The sequence below is a fragment of the Temnothorax nylanderi genome, unplaced genomic scaffold (genome assembly GCF_030848795.1).
Source record: "Temnothorax nylanderi isolate EJ_2023f unplaced genomic scaffold, tnyl_v1.0 TNYL_tig0116_pilon, whole genome shotgun sequence".
NCBI lineage: Eukaryota > Metazoa > Arthropoda > Insecta > Hymenoptera > Formicidae > Temnothorax > Temnothorax nylanderi.
Genome location: NW_027249178.1, coordinates 494,245 through 513,030, shown reverse-complemented (window position 1 = coordinate 513,030; position 18,786 = coordinate 494,245). Strand labels below are relative to the sequence as shown.

General features: G+C 34.4%; 4 protein-coding genes across 4 annotated transcripts; all 4 read right to left on the bottom strand.

Annotated features, from left to right (window-relative positions):
* Positions 1 to 1,683: 1,683 nt before the first annotated feature.
* On the bottom strand, positions 1,684 to 3,782 carry LOC139776256 (odorant receptor 82a-like). The gene is made up of 6 exons (XM_071712809.1): positions 3,526 to 3,782; positions 3,072 to 3,417; positions 2,594 to 2,830; positions 2,274 to 2,387; positions 1,979 to 2,134; positions 1,684 to 1,734 (listed from the first exon to the last, which is right to left on the bottom strand). The coding sequence occupies exons 1-6, from the start codon at positions 3,780 to 3,782 to the stop codon at positions 1,684 to 1,686; spliced, it is 1,161 nt and encodes a 386-aa protein (XP_071568910.1).
* Positions 3,783 to 5,672: 1,890 nt separating this feature from the next.
* LOC139776333 (odorant receptor 4-like) lies at positions 5,673 to 7,844 on the bottom strand. The gene is made up of 6 exons (XM_071712904.1): positions 7,566 to 7,844; positions 7,118 to 7,457; positions 6,633 to 6,869; positions 6,315 to 6,428; positions 6,017 to 6,172; positions 5,673 to 5,781 (listed from the first exon to the last, which is right to left on the bottom strand). Exons 1-6 carry the CDS (start codon positions 7,820 to 7,822, stop codon positions 5,731 to 5,733), a joined length of 1,155 nt encoding a protein of 384 aa, XP_071569005.1. The 5' UTR covers positions 7,823 to 7,844; the 3' UTR covers positions 5,673 to 5,730.
* A 903-nt stretch (positions 7,845 to 8,747) lies between these two features.
* Positions 8,748 to 10,877, bottom strand: LOC139776312 (odorant receptor 4-like). The gene is made up of 5 exons (XM_071712884.1): positions 10,144 to 10,877; positions 9,769 to 9,999; positions 9,494 to 9,607; positions 9,255 to 9,410; positions 8,748 to 8,923 (listed from the first exon to the last, which is right to left on the bottom strand). Exons 1-5 carry the CDS (start codon positions 10,462 to 10,464, stop codon positions 8,873 to 8,875), a joined length of 873 nt encoding a protein of 290 aa, XP_071568985.1. The 5' UTR covers positions 10,465 to 10,877; the 3' UTR covers positions 8,748 to 8,872.
* Positions 10,878 to 12,650: 1,773 nt separating this feature from the next.
* On the bottom strand, positions 12,651 to 17,492 carry LOC139776328 (uncharacterized). Its single transcript, XM_071712899.1, has 7 exons — positions 17,480 to 17,492; positions 16,782 to 16,873; positions 16,522 to 16,638; positions 14,507 to 14,779; positions 13,681 to 13,917; positions 13,223 to 13,336; positions 12,651 to 12,786 (listed from the first exon to the last, which is right to left on the bottom strand). Exons 1-7 carry the CDS (start codon positions 17,490 to 17,492, stop codon positions 12,739 to 12,741), a joined length of 894 nt encoding a protein of 297 aa, XP_071569000.1. The 3' UTR covers positions 12,651 to 12,738.
* Positions 17,493 to 18,786: the final 1,294 nt, after the last annotated feature.

Here is an 18,786-nt window from a genome sequence, read left to right as displayed (position 1 = left end):
TCATCTTGCGTTTCCTCCGTTGACAATGCACTCGCAAATAATTTGCTTAAATATGTAATGATCTATACGTGGAGGTGTATGTACATCCGGTGGAAAATCGCTTCCAGCGAGAGAAAAGAGATTCGAAAGGAGAAACTAAAGAAAATGGCTAGGTAATTGCGCAATGAACAGTGCACGAAATGTCATTAAACTGTCATAATGTCTTAACGTCTTAGAATATCTTTCACGTGAGACACTCACTGCGCATTTGCGCGACTTAAAATATCTTAATAATTCAAAGTATCTTATGATACATGGTGGATAGTACGCGATTGCATACTAAAATCATATATGCTCTGAAGTCTCAGTAAACTAATAATATTAGATGTATGGCACAAAGTATAGGAAGAAAATAAAATTATATGGTATACTCGTATAACTCTTCGAATCCTCGTTACTAGTGATGATCTATCAATCTTTTTCAGGTCGAGAATTTAGTATTTTACAATTAACATGATATTTTTCGAATTTCTTATCTGTGAATTTGCGTGCACTTGCACGATTTAATCGGAAGATAAATGTAAAACAAGTATACGATTACAATAGAATAAAATTTTTATTTAATATGTTCATATTTTATATATATATAATACACGATTATAATACACAATGTGCCTGGTCATTTATCGCACACAGTGAGCATTTAAGTGTAACGTGTGATTTACCAAGAAGAACAGAAAAGTCAAATTGACATTTCGACTTTCTGTTCTCTTTAGGTAATTATACTTTTACGCGTCATAATTCATCATTTCTCTTCACTCTCGTTTTTATGCAAAGGAAAGTATTAATCGATTTATACGCAACAGAACAGACGCTTCTTCAGAAAGGTGAGAGAACCGTGTTCTCTTTCTATCTTTCTATCTTTGTCTCGTTCATTCAATGTATTTGCCAATGAGAACTCGATGTGTATTCTAGCCTAGAATATCTGCATAAAGACTGGGAAGTCCTACGAGTTCATCAAATGGACACTCCCTATCAGGATCGACCAATCGGAGTATTTCATAAAATTTTTTTTTCGTGTCACGTGCAACCCTCGCTTGAGTACGCTTACCGCAGTTTCTCACAACATCGATACAAGAAGAGGGAGAACACACGTAGGGTCCTGCTTTTTTCCTTCGGGCGCCGGTGATCGGTGATGTAATCGCGTATTTAAATATGCAATGATTCCTGCGAACGCGAACGCGGCGACGTACACGTCCGACGGTCAGTCGTATTTCAGCGTACTTCGGAAGAGTTTTGAAGTTCATCCACCGAGAAGCAGCGAAAAAACACAAGTGTTACGAAAGTGAGTTTTCTCGCATGCAATTCGCAGCGCATCTATGGACGATGGTAATATTTAGAAGAAATTAACAAGTGCGTAGAGTACAGGGCACAGGCAAAAATGCGGTTTTTTTTACATGCTCGAAAATACATTTAGACGATTGAGAAACTGTGTTTTAGATAAGAGAGAAAAGAAACCGTATAACTTGACATAATTTTTCTCACACTAGCGAAAAAAATATTGCGACTTCTTAACTGTATACAGAAAACTGTATACAGTTAATAACTGTATACTGTGTCTGGGGTTGATCTAAAAGTATACATTTAAAAAAATATTTACTATGTATATTGTATATATTATATATAAGATTGATATTACAGCATTTATTTCATTGCCAGTAGTACCGATAAATACGATCCCGAGGCCTTCACGATCTATAATAATGTAGCCGTTATTAGCAATAACGAAAAATATATGTGCATTATTATGATATGTCTATGCAAAAAATTTTGTACGCTAGATAGATTAATTTTGGACTAATAATATTATCATTTGTTATATATCAGAATACATATCAGAAATATTTCACATATTGTAATAGATAAAAATATAGATAACTATGTCACATAAAATATTTAATTAATATATGTTTTTTTCTGTAATTATTACGTATCTTACATTTGTGAAGTATTCTAAGGAGAGAACAGCCATTTTGCCAGCTGTAAGCTGCAATTGTTTCTGCGATCTTAAAATTGTAAACAATAGAACCCGACTATCTTTAGCTTTCATATCATACCAAGCGGAATTGTACGCTGCGTTTCCGATCGCTTTGCTCTAGGAAGATACAATTAATAACAGAAGAAATTCTATAGTGTTGGTGCTCTTTACAAAATATTAGTTTTACTATCACAAACGCTAGAATATCTATATGTCATCGTCTGTATTGTTATCACAATAATCTTCCGTTGCTAACCTTATTGCTTAGATATTCTCCAGCGAAGCAAAATATAAACGCTTCGAGATTTGTATTAAAGTAAAATAAAAGAGATTTTGCTATTTTTTCAGTGGCGTCGGGGGTTCCGATTGCCTGCAACGTTGAAACAGAATTGAAAATGAACACATTTACGCATGGATCAAAAGTTAGAAATATTGGCTTAAATGAACATAATGAATTAATTAAAATGGCATATACATAATAGAGACCAATACATAAAATGTTGACTTATGTAATTGACTCCAAAGTGAAATACATATTTTTATATTTGAAATTTTAATATTAATAAATTTACTCACAGTTACGATGAGAAATCCCAATGAGCAAATGATCACCGTATTCGCTGTGAATTGTAGCAAGGCGATGTATGAATAAAGATTCTCAATCTTCTCTGAGAGATTGATAATACTTTGATGTTTCCGAATAATTTTCGTAATGACAGTGACGAATGAGTCGTGCGTTTTCTCGATGTCTTTAGATTCAATTTCCCTCAACCAGCGAAGTAGGATGTTTATCTGACTGCCCACGTGTAGAATCTAGAAATCACAATTCTGTCATTTATGACAATATGATTACAATTACTTATTTTACCTATAATATAAAAACTAAGAATGTTATAAGAAATGTATTCGATAATATGCAGGCAGATTAGAATCTGAAATAGATATTTAATTTTTCTCGAATTTACTTAACATTTATATGGATTATTTGGGACATTAATTATATAAATGTAATTATATTTTGCTTATAATACTTGCTTATGTAGGTGCAGATTACCAGAGTTAGAAACAAAGCGTTGAATAAACCAGCACCCAAACTGCCCACCATCACGAAAACGAATTGCGTAGCTAATACCAGTCTGTACTTGTGTTGCGTGTCTATAACGAAGGGATACTTCATTTTCATAATGAGAGGCAGTTCAGCTGTCAAATCTGTGACGTCGGTATCGGCCAGGAAAAATCCAATGACATATACAAGCGCGGAGATTGTATCAAGAATAATTAATCCATTACAAATACGACTCGATAGTTTCGCTCTCCTTGCTGTTTCGCGCAACGCAACGCCAGTGTTATCGCAATCTTTCCAATCTTCCGCTGTCATCATTAAGATTTCGATAAATTTTCTACAAACAATCGAATGTTTTGAAATAATTGCAGCACATTTTCGCAATGTTATTTTTGTCTTTCTTTACAAAATTTTTCAACAGTTAATTTTTTCAAGTGGCCCTTACCGCTGTTTTAACGAGAAGATAATGAGCTTAAACATCAGTTTTACAAACTCCAAGAAGCTACTCATACATTCCATCAAGTCGAAGATATTGTCGAAATGAAAATGTGTTACAAAGTACCGGTAGTGAAGGAATTGATTAATTGCTAACGTAATCACCCAAAACACTCTGTAGAGTAATACGCATGATATACCTGGCCAGACACCGAACACGGTAAGCATAAGTTCTACCGTGCGATTGATCGTACGTTTACTCGTCATAATTTTTTTTTCTGCTGTCTATGTTCAAGTTAAAGCATCAAAACCTAGGGACTCTCGTCAAAGTATAAAAACCGTATGTTCTCGCTGAATTTATATTCTCCACTCAGTTTGATGCTTTGATGTACGTTGTTGAAAGTTTGCGTGAGGACTGCAAGGTTATAGGAGCATTGTGAAGTAGATATCTCCCTTAGACAATTGATCAATGGCAGTTGCTTATTAAATATTTTTATCTTACTGTGAGCACACCACAAAGACGTAGCTTCTTGTAATTTAAAAAAAAAAGAGCGATTAAAGTCATCTTGCGTTTCCTCCTCTGACGATGCACTCGCGAATAATTTGCTTAAATATGTAATGATCTATACGTGGAGGTGTATGTACATCCGGTGGAAAATCGCTTCCAGCGAGAGAAAAGAGATTCGAAGAGAAAAACTAAAGAAAATGGCTAGGTAATTGCGCAATGAACAGTGCACGAAATGTCATTAAACTGTCATAATGTCTTAACGTCTTAGAATATCTTTCATGTGAGACACTCACTGCGCATTTGCGCGACTTAAAATATCTTAATAATTCAAAGTATCTTATGATACATGGTGGATAGTACGCGATTGCATACTAAAATCATATATGCTCTGAAGTCTCAGTAAACTAATAATATTAGATGTATGGCACAAAGTATAGGAAGAAAATAAAATTATATGGTATGCGTGATATACTCGTATAACTCTTCGAATCCTCGTTACTTGTGATGACCTATCAATCTTTTTCAGGTCGAGAATTTAGTATTTTACAATTAACATGATATTTTTCGAATTTCTGATCTGTGAATTTGCGTGCACTTGCACGATTTAATCGGAAGATAAATGTAAAACAAGTATACGATTACAATAGGATGAAATTTTTATTTAATATGTTCATATTATATATATATATAATACACGACGTGCCTGGTCATTTATCGCACACAGTGAGCATTTAAGTGTAACGTGTGATTTACCAAAGAGAACAGAAAAGTCAAATTGACATTTCGACTTTCTGTTCTCTTTAGCTAATTATACTTTTACGCGTCATAATTCATCATTTCTCTTCACTCTCGTTTTTATGCAAAGGAAAGCAACAGAACAAACGCTTTTTCAGAAAGGTGAGAGAACCGTGTTCTCTTTTTATCTTTCTCTCTTTGTCTCGTTCATTCAATGTATTTGCCAATGAGAACTCGATGTGTATTCTAGCCTAGAATATCTGCATAAAGACTGGGAAGTCCTACGAGTTCATCAAATGGACACTCCCTATCAGGATCGACCAATCGGAGTATTTCATTAAATTTTTTTTTCGTGTCACGTGCAGCCCTCGCTTGTGTACGCTTACCGCAGTTCCTCACAACATCGATACAAGAAGAGGGAGAACACACGTAGGGTCCTGCCTTTTTCCTTTAGACGCCGGTGATCGGTGATGTAATCGCGTATTTAAATATGCAATGATTCCTGCGAACGCGAACGCGGCGACGTACACGTCCGACGGTCAGTTGTATTTCAGCATACTTCGGAAGAGTTTTGAATTTCATCCACCGAGAAGCAGCGAAAAAACACAAGTGTTACGAAAGTGAGTTTTCTTGCATGCAATTCACAGCTCATCTATGGGCGATGGTAATATTTACAAAAAATTAACAAGTGCGTAGAGTACAGGGCACAGGCAAAAATGCGGTTTTTTTTACATGCTCGAAAATACATTTAGACGATTGAGAAACTGTGTTTTAGATGAGAGAGAAAAGAAGCCGTATAACTTCACATAATTTTTCTCACACTAGCGAAAAAAATATCGCGACTTCTTAACTGTGTACAGAAAACTGTATACAGTTAATAACTGTATGCTGTGTCTGGGGTTGATCTAAAAGTATACATTTAAAAAAATATTTATTATGTTTATATTATATACAAGATAGATATTACAGCGTTTATTTCATTGCCAGCAGTACTGATAAATACGATCCCGAGGCCTTCATGATCTATAACAATGTTGCCTTTATTAGCAAAATATATATATGCATTATTATATAATATGGCTATGCAAAAAATTTTGTACGTTAGAAAAATTAACTTTGGACGATAATAATATTATCATTCGTTATGATACATATCAGAAATATTGTGATAGGTAAAAATATAGGTAATTATGTCATTGTACATAAAAGATTTAATTAATATATATATCTTTCTTTCTGTAATTATTACGTATCTTACATTTGTAAAGTATTCTAAGGAGAGAACAGCCATTTTGCCAGCTGTAAGCTGCAATTGCCTCTGCGATCTTAAAATTGTAAACAATAGAACCCGACTATCCTTAGCTTTCATATCGTACCAAGCGGAATTGTACGCTGCGTTTCCGATCGCTTTGCTCTATGAAGATAAAATTAATAACAGAAGGAATTCTATAGTGTTGGATGTGCTTTTTACAAAATATTAGTTTTAATACCACAAACGCTAGAATATCTATATGTCATTGTCTGTATTGTTATCACAATAATCTTCCGTTGCTAACCTTATTGCTTAGATATTCTCCAGCGAAGCAAAATATAAACGCCTCGAGATTCGTATCAAAGTAAAATAAAAGACATTTTACTATTTTTTCAGTGGCGTTGGGGGTTCCGATTGCCTGTAACGTTGAAACAGAATTGAAAATGAATACATTTACGCATGGCTCAAAAGTTAGAAATATTGGCTTAAATGAACATAATGAATTAATTAAAATGGCATATACATAATAGAGACCAATACATAAAATGTTGACTTATGTAATTGACTCCAAAGTGAAATACATTTTTATATTTGAAATTTTAATATTAATAAGTTTACTCACAGTTACGATGAGAAATCCCAATGAGCAAATGATCACCGTATTCGCTGTGAATTGTAACAAGGCGATGTATGAATAAAGATTTTCAATCTTCTCTGAGAGATTGATAATACTTTGATGTTTCCGAATAATTTTCGTAATGACAGTGACGAATGAGTCGTGCGTTTTCTCGATGTCTTTAGATCCAACTTCCCTCAACCAGCGAAGTAGGATGTTTACCTGACTGCCCACGTGTAAAGTCTAGAAATCAAAATTCTGTCATTTACGACAATGTGATTACAATTACTGATTTGACCATAATATAATATAAAGACTAAGAATGTTATAAGAAATGCATTCGATAATATGCAGGCAGATTAGAATCTGAAATAGATATTCAATTTTTTTCGAATTTACAACCCAACATTTATATGGATTAATTGGGACATTAATTATATGAATATAATTATATTTTTCTTATAATACTTGCTTATGTATGTGCAGGTTACCAGAGTTAGAAACAAAGCGTTGAATAAACCAGCTCCCAAAGCGCACACCATCGCGAAAACGGATTGCGTAGCTAATACCAGTCTGTACTTGCGTTGCGTGTCTATAACGAAGGGATACTTCATTTTCATAATGAGAGGCAGTTCAGCTGTCAAATCTGTGACGTCGGTATCGGCTAGGAAAAAGCCAAAGACGTATGCAAGCGCGGAGATTGTATAAAGAATAATTAATCCATTGCAAATACGACTCGATAGTTTCGCTGTCCTTGCTGTTTCGCGCAACTCAACGCCAGTGTTATCTTTCCAATCTTCCGCTGTCATCGTTAAGATTTCGATAAATTTTCTACAAACGATGGAATATTTTGAAATAATTGCAGCACATTTCCGCAATGTTATTTATTTCTATCTTTACAAATTTTTTTAATAGTATATTTTATTAAGCGTCTCTTACCGCTGTTTCAACGAGAAGATAATGAGCTTAAACATCAGTTTTACAAACTCCAAGAAGCTACTCATACAGTCCATCAAGTCGAAAATATTGTCGAAATGAAAATGTGTTACAAAGTACCGGTAGTGAAGGAATTGATTAATTGCTAACGTAATCACCCAAAACACTCTGTAGAGTAGTACGCATGATATACCTGGCCAGACACCGAACACGATCAGCATAAGTTCTATCGTGCGATTGATCGTACGTTTGCTCGTCATAATTTTTTTTTTTTCTATTGTCTGTGTTCAAGCCAAGGCATCAAAACCTAGGGACTCTCGTCAAAGTATAAAGACTATATGCTCTTTCGCTGAATTTATATTCTCCACTCAGTTTGATGTACGTTGTTGAAAGTTTGCGTGAGGACTGCAAGGTTATAGGAGCACACATTGTGAAATAGATATCTCCCTTAGGCAATTGATCAATGGCAGTTGCTTATTAAGTATTTTTATCTTACTGTGAGCACACCACGAAGAAGTAGCTCCTTGTAATTTAAAAAAAAAACGAGAGCGATTAAAGTCATCTTGCGTTTCCTCCACCGCTGACGATGCACTCGCGAATAATTTGCTTAAATATGTAATGATCTATACGCGGAGATGTATGTACATCCGGTATGACAAGATGTTTGGAAATTATTAAGAACTAGAGGACAGAAGAGAGATCCGAAGGGAAAAAATAAAATTCTTTGCTATGTAGTTGTGCATGAAATGTCATTAAGTGTTAACTTTTTTCGAATAACCACTATTACGGAAAAAAACATCTGTCGAAGAATATCTTTTATGTAAAGCACTCACAGCGCATTCGCAAACTTATTTGCTTTAGTAATTCAGAGTATGATACATCGTGGATCGTTCGCAATTGCATACTAAAATTATATATTTTTTTAAGTATTAGTAAAATAAATGATATGAGATGTAAGAAGCAAGGCACCGGAAAGAAAAATAAAATTATGAAGTATCATGTATGTGAATTAGTTATACGAATCTTCGAGTCTCCGTTACTTGTGTCTTATCAATCTTTCTCAGATAAATGCAGAAAACTTGCAGATATCTTACAATTAACGTCATCTATTTCGAATTATTTATTTGTGCATATGTGTGCATTTGAACGTTGCAATAAGAAAATAAATGTGAGACAAATATACGATTGCAGTGAAATGAGATATTTATTCAATACGTGCATCTTTTTAATATAATAATTTGATTTAACACTTTTGAGTCAGTATTATATTATAAATAGTAATTATATTTTAAGCACTCGTATTTTTGTCGTCAATACATCGCTAGCATGACTGATACATAAGATGCTGAGGCTTTCATAATCTATAACAATGTTATGCGTTTATCATTAAATTAATATATGAAAATAGAAAGTGTCAGATTAAGACATGCGTGAAATATTATTAATTTATTTGGCCTGTTCTTTGTAGTTGAACTTCTTGCACGGTTTATCTTTTCTCTCTTTCTCTCCACGAGAAAAGGAAAAGAGGAAAGATGAACCGTGCAAGAAGTTCAGCTAAATAGAACAGGCCTATTATAAACACTACTGCATTATAGATAGCAAATACGCGGGATTGCAATTAAATATTACATTACAGTAGAAGATAAAATTAAACATTTTTAACGTAACAAAATATTTCGAGGATATTCTTACATTAAGAAATCGTTCGAAGGAAAGATCCATGAATTTCCCAATTGTAATCGTTAGCTGGTTTTGCGATCTCATTATCAGGAACAAGATAATTCGGCTGTCTTGAAATCTGCACTGGTACCATTGGGAATTGTATGCAGCGTCTCCGATTGCTCTGCTCTACATACCGAGAATTTTATAGAAGAAGAAAATCAGCGGTTCACTTGTTAATAATTGGACACATCATAGAAGTTAACGCTAACCTTAGCGCTTAAATATTCTCCAGCGAAACAAAACATGAATACTTCAGAATTCATTGCGGCGTAAAATCCAAGGGATTTCATCAAAATCGTAGCAGAATCTGGCTTTCCAATTGACTAGAATATTAAAAATAACACTTATCAACAATGATAATTTTAAAATAGTTAATACCAAGTCGTCGAACATAAGTTAAATCAATAATCCGCAAACTTTTCGGTAAAATTATTTTCCACTGAATTATTGATCTTTCAGCTTTGGAACTCATCACGGTTCTTACCCTAACGAGCAAAAAACCGATGCAGCAAATAATCAAAGTATCTGACATGAATAGAATCAACGCAATGTCGGAATATAAGTTCTCAATGTTTTTTGAAAAGATAATAATATTCTGATGTTTTTCAATTATTTTCCTTATCGTTTTTACGCTCAATCTGTATTCGTTATCCTTTGAAATGATGTCTGACAACCATTTACCGAGAATCTCGAGTTGGCCAGCTAAATGCAATACCTGAAAGATTTCGAAAGTCCGATTTCATCTTGAGCTTTTGTAATCGCAGTAATTATACAATAACATTGCACTGCATTAGTTCGCGGACTCGACAGTTAAAAAATTTTAAATCAAAGCATCTTAAAGCAATTTTATTTCACTCACCAAAACAATGAGAAGGGCGTTTAGCATGACAGCAGCGCTACCGTAAAGCACTGTACAAAAAAATTGTATGACTAATACCAGCCCATACACGAAACGCGTATCGCTGTTGAACGGGAAATCCATCTTTAGAATGAGTGGTCGCGTAGATATGTCAGTTGCTTCTAAGTTACTCATAAAAATGCTAGCGCAGTATAACGTTATAGCTATTGAAAAGGTAACGAAGACGAAATTAGCGAAATTATGCGACAGAATGGCTTTGCTTATTGTCACACGTGTACTAAAGTCGTCACTGCTCATTTTTTTCCAGTCCATTGCCATCATTGCCAATATCTTAACAAATGTTCTACGAGCGACGTCATGAATCACCACAATAATAATAAAAAAGAATATTAATTTCTTAGAGCTACGTACGTGCAAGAATTTTTATAACATTGTGGTGTGTCAAATGCACATATTATATAATTAAAAATAGTATTATTATGTCTCTTTCTGTGAAAATACTTTTAATATCTTTACAGCATGTCTCACCGCTGTTTGAGCCAGAAAATGATGAGTTTAGAAAAGAACTGGCTAAAACTCAAAGTTGCGCTTAAGCCGTCCATCAGATCGGAAAAATCGACGGTGTATAAGTACGTAATAAGATATCGATATTGAAAGGATTGAACGGCCACTAGTGTAGTCGTCCAAAACAGTCTACAGAATGAAATATACGGTAAACCCGGCCAGATACCAAAAATGCGAAGCGGAATTTCTATAGACCGGTTGATGGTGCTCGTAGGTATTTGTTCCATACTTTATTTCGTTTCCTTTTATATTCGTTCACTGTTCTTTTCTTAAAAAGAAGATATATGTATAACTCGCGCTACTGAAAAGTCCGATGTTATCGAATCGTATAAAGCTGCTCAATCGTTAACGATGTGTAAAACTACGCTTGTCTGTATGAATTGGAAAGTCTCGAGAGAAGGCGAAACAAAAGAACACATTCTGCTTCTTCCCTTACAGTCATTAAATATTTGCACCTGCGTTTACATTATGTACGCAATTGCTGTGTCTTTCCAGTTGCTTGTAACGCTCGTAACGTAGGAAAAAGAAAATACGAAAAGCGTATCCCTTAAATCGATTACCTTGCAGACCGGTGCAGTAGTGAGCGATTTGCTTTAAAAATTCAAGCAAACGTAGGTGTGCAACACGCGAACGCACACCGAACGTTAATTCATTGCGGTGATCGTAAAAAAAATTGTCAGCCTGCGTGGAAATCGCGTGTTCGAGGAAAACCAAGAGCACCGATCATGATTACGATTGTACACTCTCGCGGTTTCAGGTACGGGAAAATAAAAGAAAAAGAGAAGAGAAGAAAATTTACAATTCGCGCGAATTTACATTCTCCCTCCCTCAGTTTGTCGATTCCTATAACGCAATAATAAAGTAATTCAGTTAAAATGCAAGACGCTGTGCCCGCAGAAAGTGTATAAAGTCCGAATGGAAATCGATGGCGGGGACTCAAAGCGGGGAGAATAATGGGCGAGCACGAGAAAACCATAACTCACTTTGTTCAATGACAAAGTCTGACTTCATTTAACACAACTTTGTGTATTTCGAATTATTCGAGTATTCGATTTTCCGAGTTTATTCTGATATTCCACGAGAGCGTACGAACAAGTACATTGACGCACGTGATAGAGCAGTAAGTAACATCGAAACATTTTGACGAATTTTAATTTGTATGCAAATTTTCTATGCAACTATATAATAGCCGACTTTTAATGCTTATTAGAAACGCGATATATAAAATGTTGTTTCACTTTGATATATAGAGCGATAGAATCGTGATACAGAGGCTAACATTTTAATCTGTAACAACGTTAATTGTTTATTGTGAAGACATAATATATGATACGTAAAAAAAGTAATAAAAATTAATAATGAATAGAGTTAACTGTAATATAAAATGCTACAATATTATTCATAATGGGTGGAAGAGAAAAAACAGAGATGTAGGATAAAGAGGAAAGAAAATAAGACAGAGGGAATGACAGAATCAAGATATAACATGGTATTAAGTACAATGGGGATGCTGAGATATTTGAGGACAAGGATAAGTTGTGGAGGGTAGCGGAATGCAAGCATCAGAGAATAAAAAAAGCGTAGAAGAAACACAGAGAGAGGAAACACAAGGAGACTGGGAAATATGGAAATATGTATGAATGAGTGATGGACGGGAGAGAAAAAGGCAGAGAATAAAGAGAGAGAAGACAGAAAGAGAAATTATGCTAAAAAGATGGATGAAAGAGCTGAAAGAAAATGTAAATAGAATAAAATAGATAAAATAAATATATGCAGCCAGGTATGTCGGAGAAAGAGAGAGGGTAAATAATTAGGTTCAAAGTAGAATATATAGGATGGTATAAATAAATGTGTATTTTTTCACGTCACGTGCGCGGTCAGTGAGATACCCGGAGTGGCAAAATGCGAAATGGTAGAATAGAAAAGCGTATAAAATGCAGAGCTACAAGCGTTAACTCTTTTAATCAATTTTTAAATGTTAACATTTATAATTGTTCACAACTAACCATAATTAATTCTTCTTTTCTTTTTTCAGGACATGGCCATCATAGATACGTAAGACGCCGACACTTTCACGATCTATAATAATAATAATCACGGAAAAAGGATAAAAATATATTTCTGAAAATATATTAACGTACGCCCAGCTAAAGGATGACATTGATTGGATTAACTTTACTCTCAATAATTACTGCTTTATTAAGCATTATAGAAAAAATGGTTCAGGACTCAATTTTTCATAAGGAACAGCGCTATGTAATTAGTGAGCGCTCTTTAAAAAAACACACTGTATATATAAAAACAAAAACCAATTGTCATTAATCTTTACGTAACTGCAGTTGTTGAATCGGTTATGCAAATCTAGATAATATGCTCGATTGTTGAGATTGAAGTTTACAGGGTAGGTATTAATTAAATGCCACTCGTTAAATGCCAAGATGTGAAACCTTATATTTAGACGACTTCAAAATGGATTATAAAATCGAGTTGTTAAGTTAAAATTCTATACACTGACCTTTGTATTTAAGTATTCTCCGGCAAAGGGAAAACTGAGCCCCTCGAGGTTTATAATGATGTAAAACAGTACAGTCTTCCCCAACATTGTGGAAACGTCTGGATCGTTTATTGACTGCAACATTATTTGCATTAATACTCTTTTCACATCTTTATCCTACAAACCATGCAATTACCACGATTCTCTAAAAACAAAATCCTTCCTTTTTTAATATCATTATGCAGAATAGCATCGTTGAGAGAATAACATTATTATCTAGTGTTGAAACACTTCCTCTATTTAAAATTCAAATCACTTGTTTACCTTTCAAATATTTTAATTACGTTATTAATAATTTAGTTTTCGTTATTTGTAGTCAAAAAGTGTATTCTAGATGTTCTTTAATAATATATCTACTGTAAGTCATAAAATTATCGATAAGAATTCGTTTCTTATTGATACCTCTCGATTGTACTCACAATAGCGATAACAAATCCTATGGAGCAAATGATTAAAGTATTCGATATAAATTGCATCAGCGCGATATAACAATAGAGACTCTCACATTCTCTGTACATACATAAAATAATCTTCTGATGTTTTTCTATCAGATTATTTATTGTAATTCGGGTTAAATTGTTTACGTGCTTGCTGGAAAATACGTTTATCAACCGTTCCCGCGTGACATCGATTTGACGACCACCAACATGAAATACCTAAAAATTACACCAAACAAAAATAACTATTGAGATAGATTTTCTAGCATTTTACATAAATAATTATGGGAGAACTAAGACACATATACACATGTATATGTTTAAGTATTAATTGAGCTGAAAGAAAGATACATAAGTAAAAATTATTTTAAATATCTTTATTTTATTTTACATATACGTGATTCTAGAATATTTACACACAGTTAATCAATATTGATTGATTACACAAAAGTAAAATCTGTGAAAAAATGAAAAGCTTTTAAATTATTATAAGTCAAATTAAATATTTTTAATTTATGTTCCTTCCTTCTACACATCGCTTCAATTATGACAGTGAAATCATCTTACATCAACGCAATATTATTTTAAACAATTTAAATTTTAGTTTCCAGAATTGACCTTAAAGTTTTATCAATATCTAGTCATTGAGAATTTCTGATCGGAAGCATGTTACGTTGATGATGATTACCTAACATAAAATCACTCGAAATTTAGCGATAAACTTTGGGATTTGCCAACGTCATGATTAAAGCGTTTAGCACGTCAATCACGATTGTGTTAACATGTGAAAAAATTGCATGATCATTACGAGCTCGTGCACGGGTGAACTGTTGATGTCGAAGAGAAATTCCATCCTCAAAACAAGTGCTTGAACGGCAGCAGTCGTTATATTAAAGTTATCACCTCCAATATCCCCCGACAAAATTATGCCGAGACTATAGGTCACTATAGTGGCTATATGAAGGCCGATAATTGCATTCGAAACGCGACATTGATAGCCATGTTCGTCATCATGTTCATGCTGAACGGATCTTCCACATTTTCTCTTCAATCCACAGCCGTCAACATATCGCGAAACTTTCTACACCGTACAGAAAAACCAATGCTAAATAACTTACAAAATAGCAATTTGATACTTGTATCGTATGAAAGAAAACGATTTAAAGTGAGAATAATCAGGTTCACTCACCGTCGATGGGTCCAGAAGATAATCAGTTTAAAAAACAACAGGCTGTACGCGTCAAAGAGCAGCTCAAATTGTCTATCAAATCCATCAGCTCATCGGTATGATAGTGCAATGCAATATAAGTATACTGACAAATTGAACGACGATTAATGTCACGAACCAGAACAATCTGCGCAAAACAGTGCATAATACTGGTCAGATACCGAAGTTGCGAAGAATGAATTTTATAGAGAAGCATACTGTGCTCATAGCAGTCATTTTTATAATTGCGAAAAAGAAGCTTCTCTAATCAATGATTTATAAAGCATCAAACATCAGCAGGTTTTGTTCACTTTCATTGATCACGGAATACCTCACTGAAAACTGAAACGCGAAAGCGCATCGACAAAGCAATTGAGAGAAAAAGAATAATCATTAAACATCCTCTTGGTACCGAACATAAGATACTCGATTACAACTATAGATATACAATTACGAAATTGTAAATAATAACAGAAAGTTTACGAATTCGTTCCCTCCCACTCGTTCTCACTCCCTTTCTCGTCAGGGTAATGCGATAGCGGCCAATTATAATTATGAGACTTAAAAATAATGCTAGAAGCCGTGCGGGCAGCAAGAGTATAATGTTCGTATAAAAGTCCTACAGAAAAATTAAAAAAAAAAAAAAGAAATTATCGGGACTCGCAAAGTGGAGGAAATAATTCTAGCAAGGGGGAAAGCAGTATGGGGTTACATTTATCGACTTTATTTAATAAAAATTGCGTATCTCGAGTCATCGATCTACCGCCTGGAAGACCCGAGTTTTATTCTTACTCCAATTGAAACGCAAACACGCATGCGAATGTGCACGTACATAAAAAAGAATGGTAAGTAATACTGCAATGGTTCTTGCCGTTTTAATTCATATGCACATTTCTTAGAAACTAAACAATAACAAGCTATTGATGTTGATTAAAAATTCAATGTAAATGAAATGTAGTTTTGCTTCAATACATTGCAAGAAGGACTGACATGTAGGTGGCCGCAGTCTTTACAATCTGCAATAGTAATATACTTGATTATTATAAGAATATTTATGTAAAAATTATAAATATTTAAATTTAATGTAAAAAGTTATTTATTTGTCATTTGACTCGTTTCTATAATATATAGCAATGTGCAGTAAATATTATTTGCTATTTAAACCAAATAGCAAAATATATAAAAATATATATTTAAATATGAAAATATACGGTGTATGACAAAAGTTAATTGATAGTAACATTCTATTTATATTTTAAAAAGAAATAACACATTTTCTATTTTTTATTGATTCTAGACAATTATCGATGAGACAAATCTTCAGCATAAAATCTATAAAAAGGTTTACACGTACAAAACAAATCTGAAATAGACACACTGCTAAATTGTTCTAGAGACAAATTCATTATCTTTCCAATTGTAATAGTTAATTGATTTTGCGACCTTATTATTAAGAACAATATACTACGACTGTCTCTGGAATTTGATTCGTACCATAGGGAATCGTACGCAGCATCTCCAATGCTTCTGCTCTATTAAATAATTGATTTTGTAGCTTTAAAAAGTAATTACGTAATATTTATTTATCGTGTACAATATTTGTCACAACGTCTAACCTTGGCGCTCAAGTATTCTCCAGCAAAACAGAATATGAACGCCTCCATACTCGTATTGAAGTAAAATGAAAGAGTCTTTACTATAGTTTGCTGTAAAGCATTGGGTCGACCAATCGACTGGAATTTTAAGAAAGAGCAAGAGAAATGTAATAAAATGATGAATAATTAAAGACAGGAATTTCTTCTATTTTGTAGATTCAACAGCGCGGTTCCTGTAGTACATATTCATCTGAACCATATATTTTATTAAAATCACTTACTGCGATAATTGTAAAACCCAAGCAGCAGATAATCAACGTATCCGTTACAAACATCACAATCGCGATATACGAATACAAATCTTCCATATGCTCTGAAAAGGTGATAATTTTCTGGTGTTTTTGAATTATTTCCTTTATCATAAAACGACTCGGGCTGTGATTTCCTTCTTTTGGAAAAATTTCCATTACACTTTTACGAAGAATATCTATTTGACCGCTTATATGCAATATCTAAAATATACATTTCTTTCAACAGCCATATGTAAGAGAGGTCGAAAGAAAAAACATTAAATACCTAAATTAAAGGACCCCGCACACATCACAGGGAAAATTGGCCTTCCGTCGAATTTGCTGAAATTGTAGTATGATATGTAGTTTATGTCGTCTTGATAAAAAATCATAATGGGCCCGAGGTCAAAGAATGGACAGTTTCCGAGATACGGAAAGTCAAAGGTCAATAATAGTGCCTTATTCGAAAATTCTATTCTTTGTGTATATCCGCACGCCGTGAGCAGTGGTGTTGTGTGCGTATGTGCCATTCTACGTATGTGTGTGTGAGCGTAGCCTGATTTGATACATGGCAATAGTAATATGGCGTTCGCAATATGGCCACCTACGAAACTAGTGCACGGATCGAGATCAAACTTGGCCAGCATGTTCATCGTCGAAAAAGGGTTTTATTTTTATTTCATACGTACCATGAGTGGCCATATTACCATCACACTGACGTTATATTGCCATCTGATCTCGTACTCTCCGGTGCGACACAATGGCAGAGTTTCAAGATTGGTGATAGCTAATGAAGACAAGATCGGTTGATGATCCAGCCAATGAAGGCAAGATCGGTTGGTGATCCAGCCAATGAAGACAAGATCGGTTAAAATAATACAAAGAAAAATAGTACAAAAAATAATACAAAGAAGTACCAAATGGATGTATCTGTCTGAATTATCAACTAAAGCTTTTCCCACGCTCTTCACATACAGTGCTGTGAGATCGTGGGACATAAGATCTCCTATTCCTTGATATGGGATGCCCCCTCCAGTGGACACGAAATGCCAGCACTACATGCGTAGCATATCGGTGTAACCAGAGCCGAAACTCGCCGAAGTGAGATTCGGCTTCAAATAACTAAGCGAGCCGATTCTCGACGACTCGACCTACGAAGCTACGTTCACATACAAATACACATACATATGCAGAATGGCACATACGCACACAACAACACTGCTCACGTGCGGATATACACAAAGAATAGAATTTTCGAACAAGGCACTATTATTGATCAGGATCAGGACTTTTGATCAGGACGACATAAACTACATCATACTACAATTTCAGCAAATTCGACGGAAGGCCAATTTTCCCTGTGATGTGCGCGGGGTCCTTTATGATGTACAGAATCTTTTAAAATCCGTAAAATATCACAATTATACCAATATACAATGTTTGATAATGTAAGATATTTGCATATTATTAAATATTTCGATCGAAACATGCGTGTACTGTTGTCAGTGAAAAAAAGAAAAAAAATTGTCGGGTGCCCGATTCTCTCCCTATCGAATTCTCTAGCCAAACGGTGTAACGCGCAGTCTGTTGTTTTCTTTAAAAATTCAAGCAATAGCAGATAGCAACACGTGAATGTACATAAAATACTAAACCGTATTCCATAAGAAAAGTGGTGACCATAAGAAAAGTTTTGTATTTGCGTGCGTAGCAGAGAATATTTCGAGAAAAAGGGAAGGTGGAAGAGACAAAAGTTTCTCTTTCTACAAGATTTTTTTTCCTTAATATCGAAAGATATACTTCCTCGCGTATTACGGTAAGTGCAGCGAGTGTGCACGCGATCGCAACTGTATTCTCCCGAAATATGTAAATCGATTTTGGCTGAAACCATGGTGCACATAAGATAAAGGTTGCGTGATGAATTAATCGTGAAAAAATGTGCCAGAAGCAGAAAACAGAGAAACGAAGTGCTGAGTAAAGTTTTATATTCCAGTAACAA

Coding starts and splice junctions, on each gene's coding strand:
- LOC139776256 (XM_071712809.1), bottom strand. CDS start 3,782: ATGACGAGTAAACGTACGATCAATCGCACGGTAGAACTTATGCTTACC. Junction 3,418..3,525: donor ATCTTCTCGTTAAAACAGCG/GTAAGGGCCACT, acceptor GATTGTTTGTAG/AAAATTTATCGAAATCTTAA. Junction 2,388..2,593: donor TGGGATTTCTCATCGTAACT/GTGAGTAAATTT, acceptor TCAACGTTGCAG/GCAATCGGAACCCCCGACGC.
- LOC139776333 (XM_071712904.1), bottom strand. CDS start 7,822: ATGACGAGCAAACGTACGATCAATCGCACGATAGAACTTATGCTGATC. Junction 6,870..7,117: donor ACGCTTTGTTTCTAACTCTG/GTAACCTGCACA, acceptor TTTGATTTCTAG/ACTTTACACGTGGGCAGTCA. Junction 6,173..6,314: donor GAGAATATCTAAGCAATAAG/GTTAGCAACGGA, acceptor TTATCTTCATAG/AGCAAAGCGATCGGAAACGC.
- LOC139776312 (XM_071712884.1), bottom strand. CDS start 10,464: ATGATGGCAATGGACTGGAAAAAAATGAGCAGTGACGACTTTAGTACA. Junction 10,000..10,143: donor ACGCCCTTCTCATTGTTTTG/GTGAGTGAAATA, acceptor GAAATCTTTCAG/GTATTGCATTTAGCTGGCCA. Junction 9,411..9,493: donor GAGAATATTTAAGCGCTAAG/GTTAGCGTTAAC, acceptor CTCGGTATGTAG/AGCAGAGCAATCGGAGACGC.
- LOC139776328 (XM_071712899.1), bottom strand. Junction 16,639..16,781: donor TGGGTTTTACAATTATCGCA/GTAAGTGATTTT, acceptor TTAAAATTCCAG/TCGATTGGTCGACCCAATGC. Junction 13,337..13,680: donor TAGGATTTGTTATCGCTATT/GTGAGTACAATC, acceptor ATAATGTTGCAG/TCAATAAACGATCCAGACGT.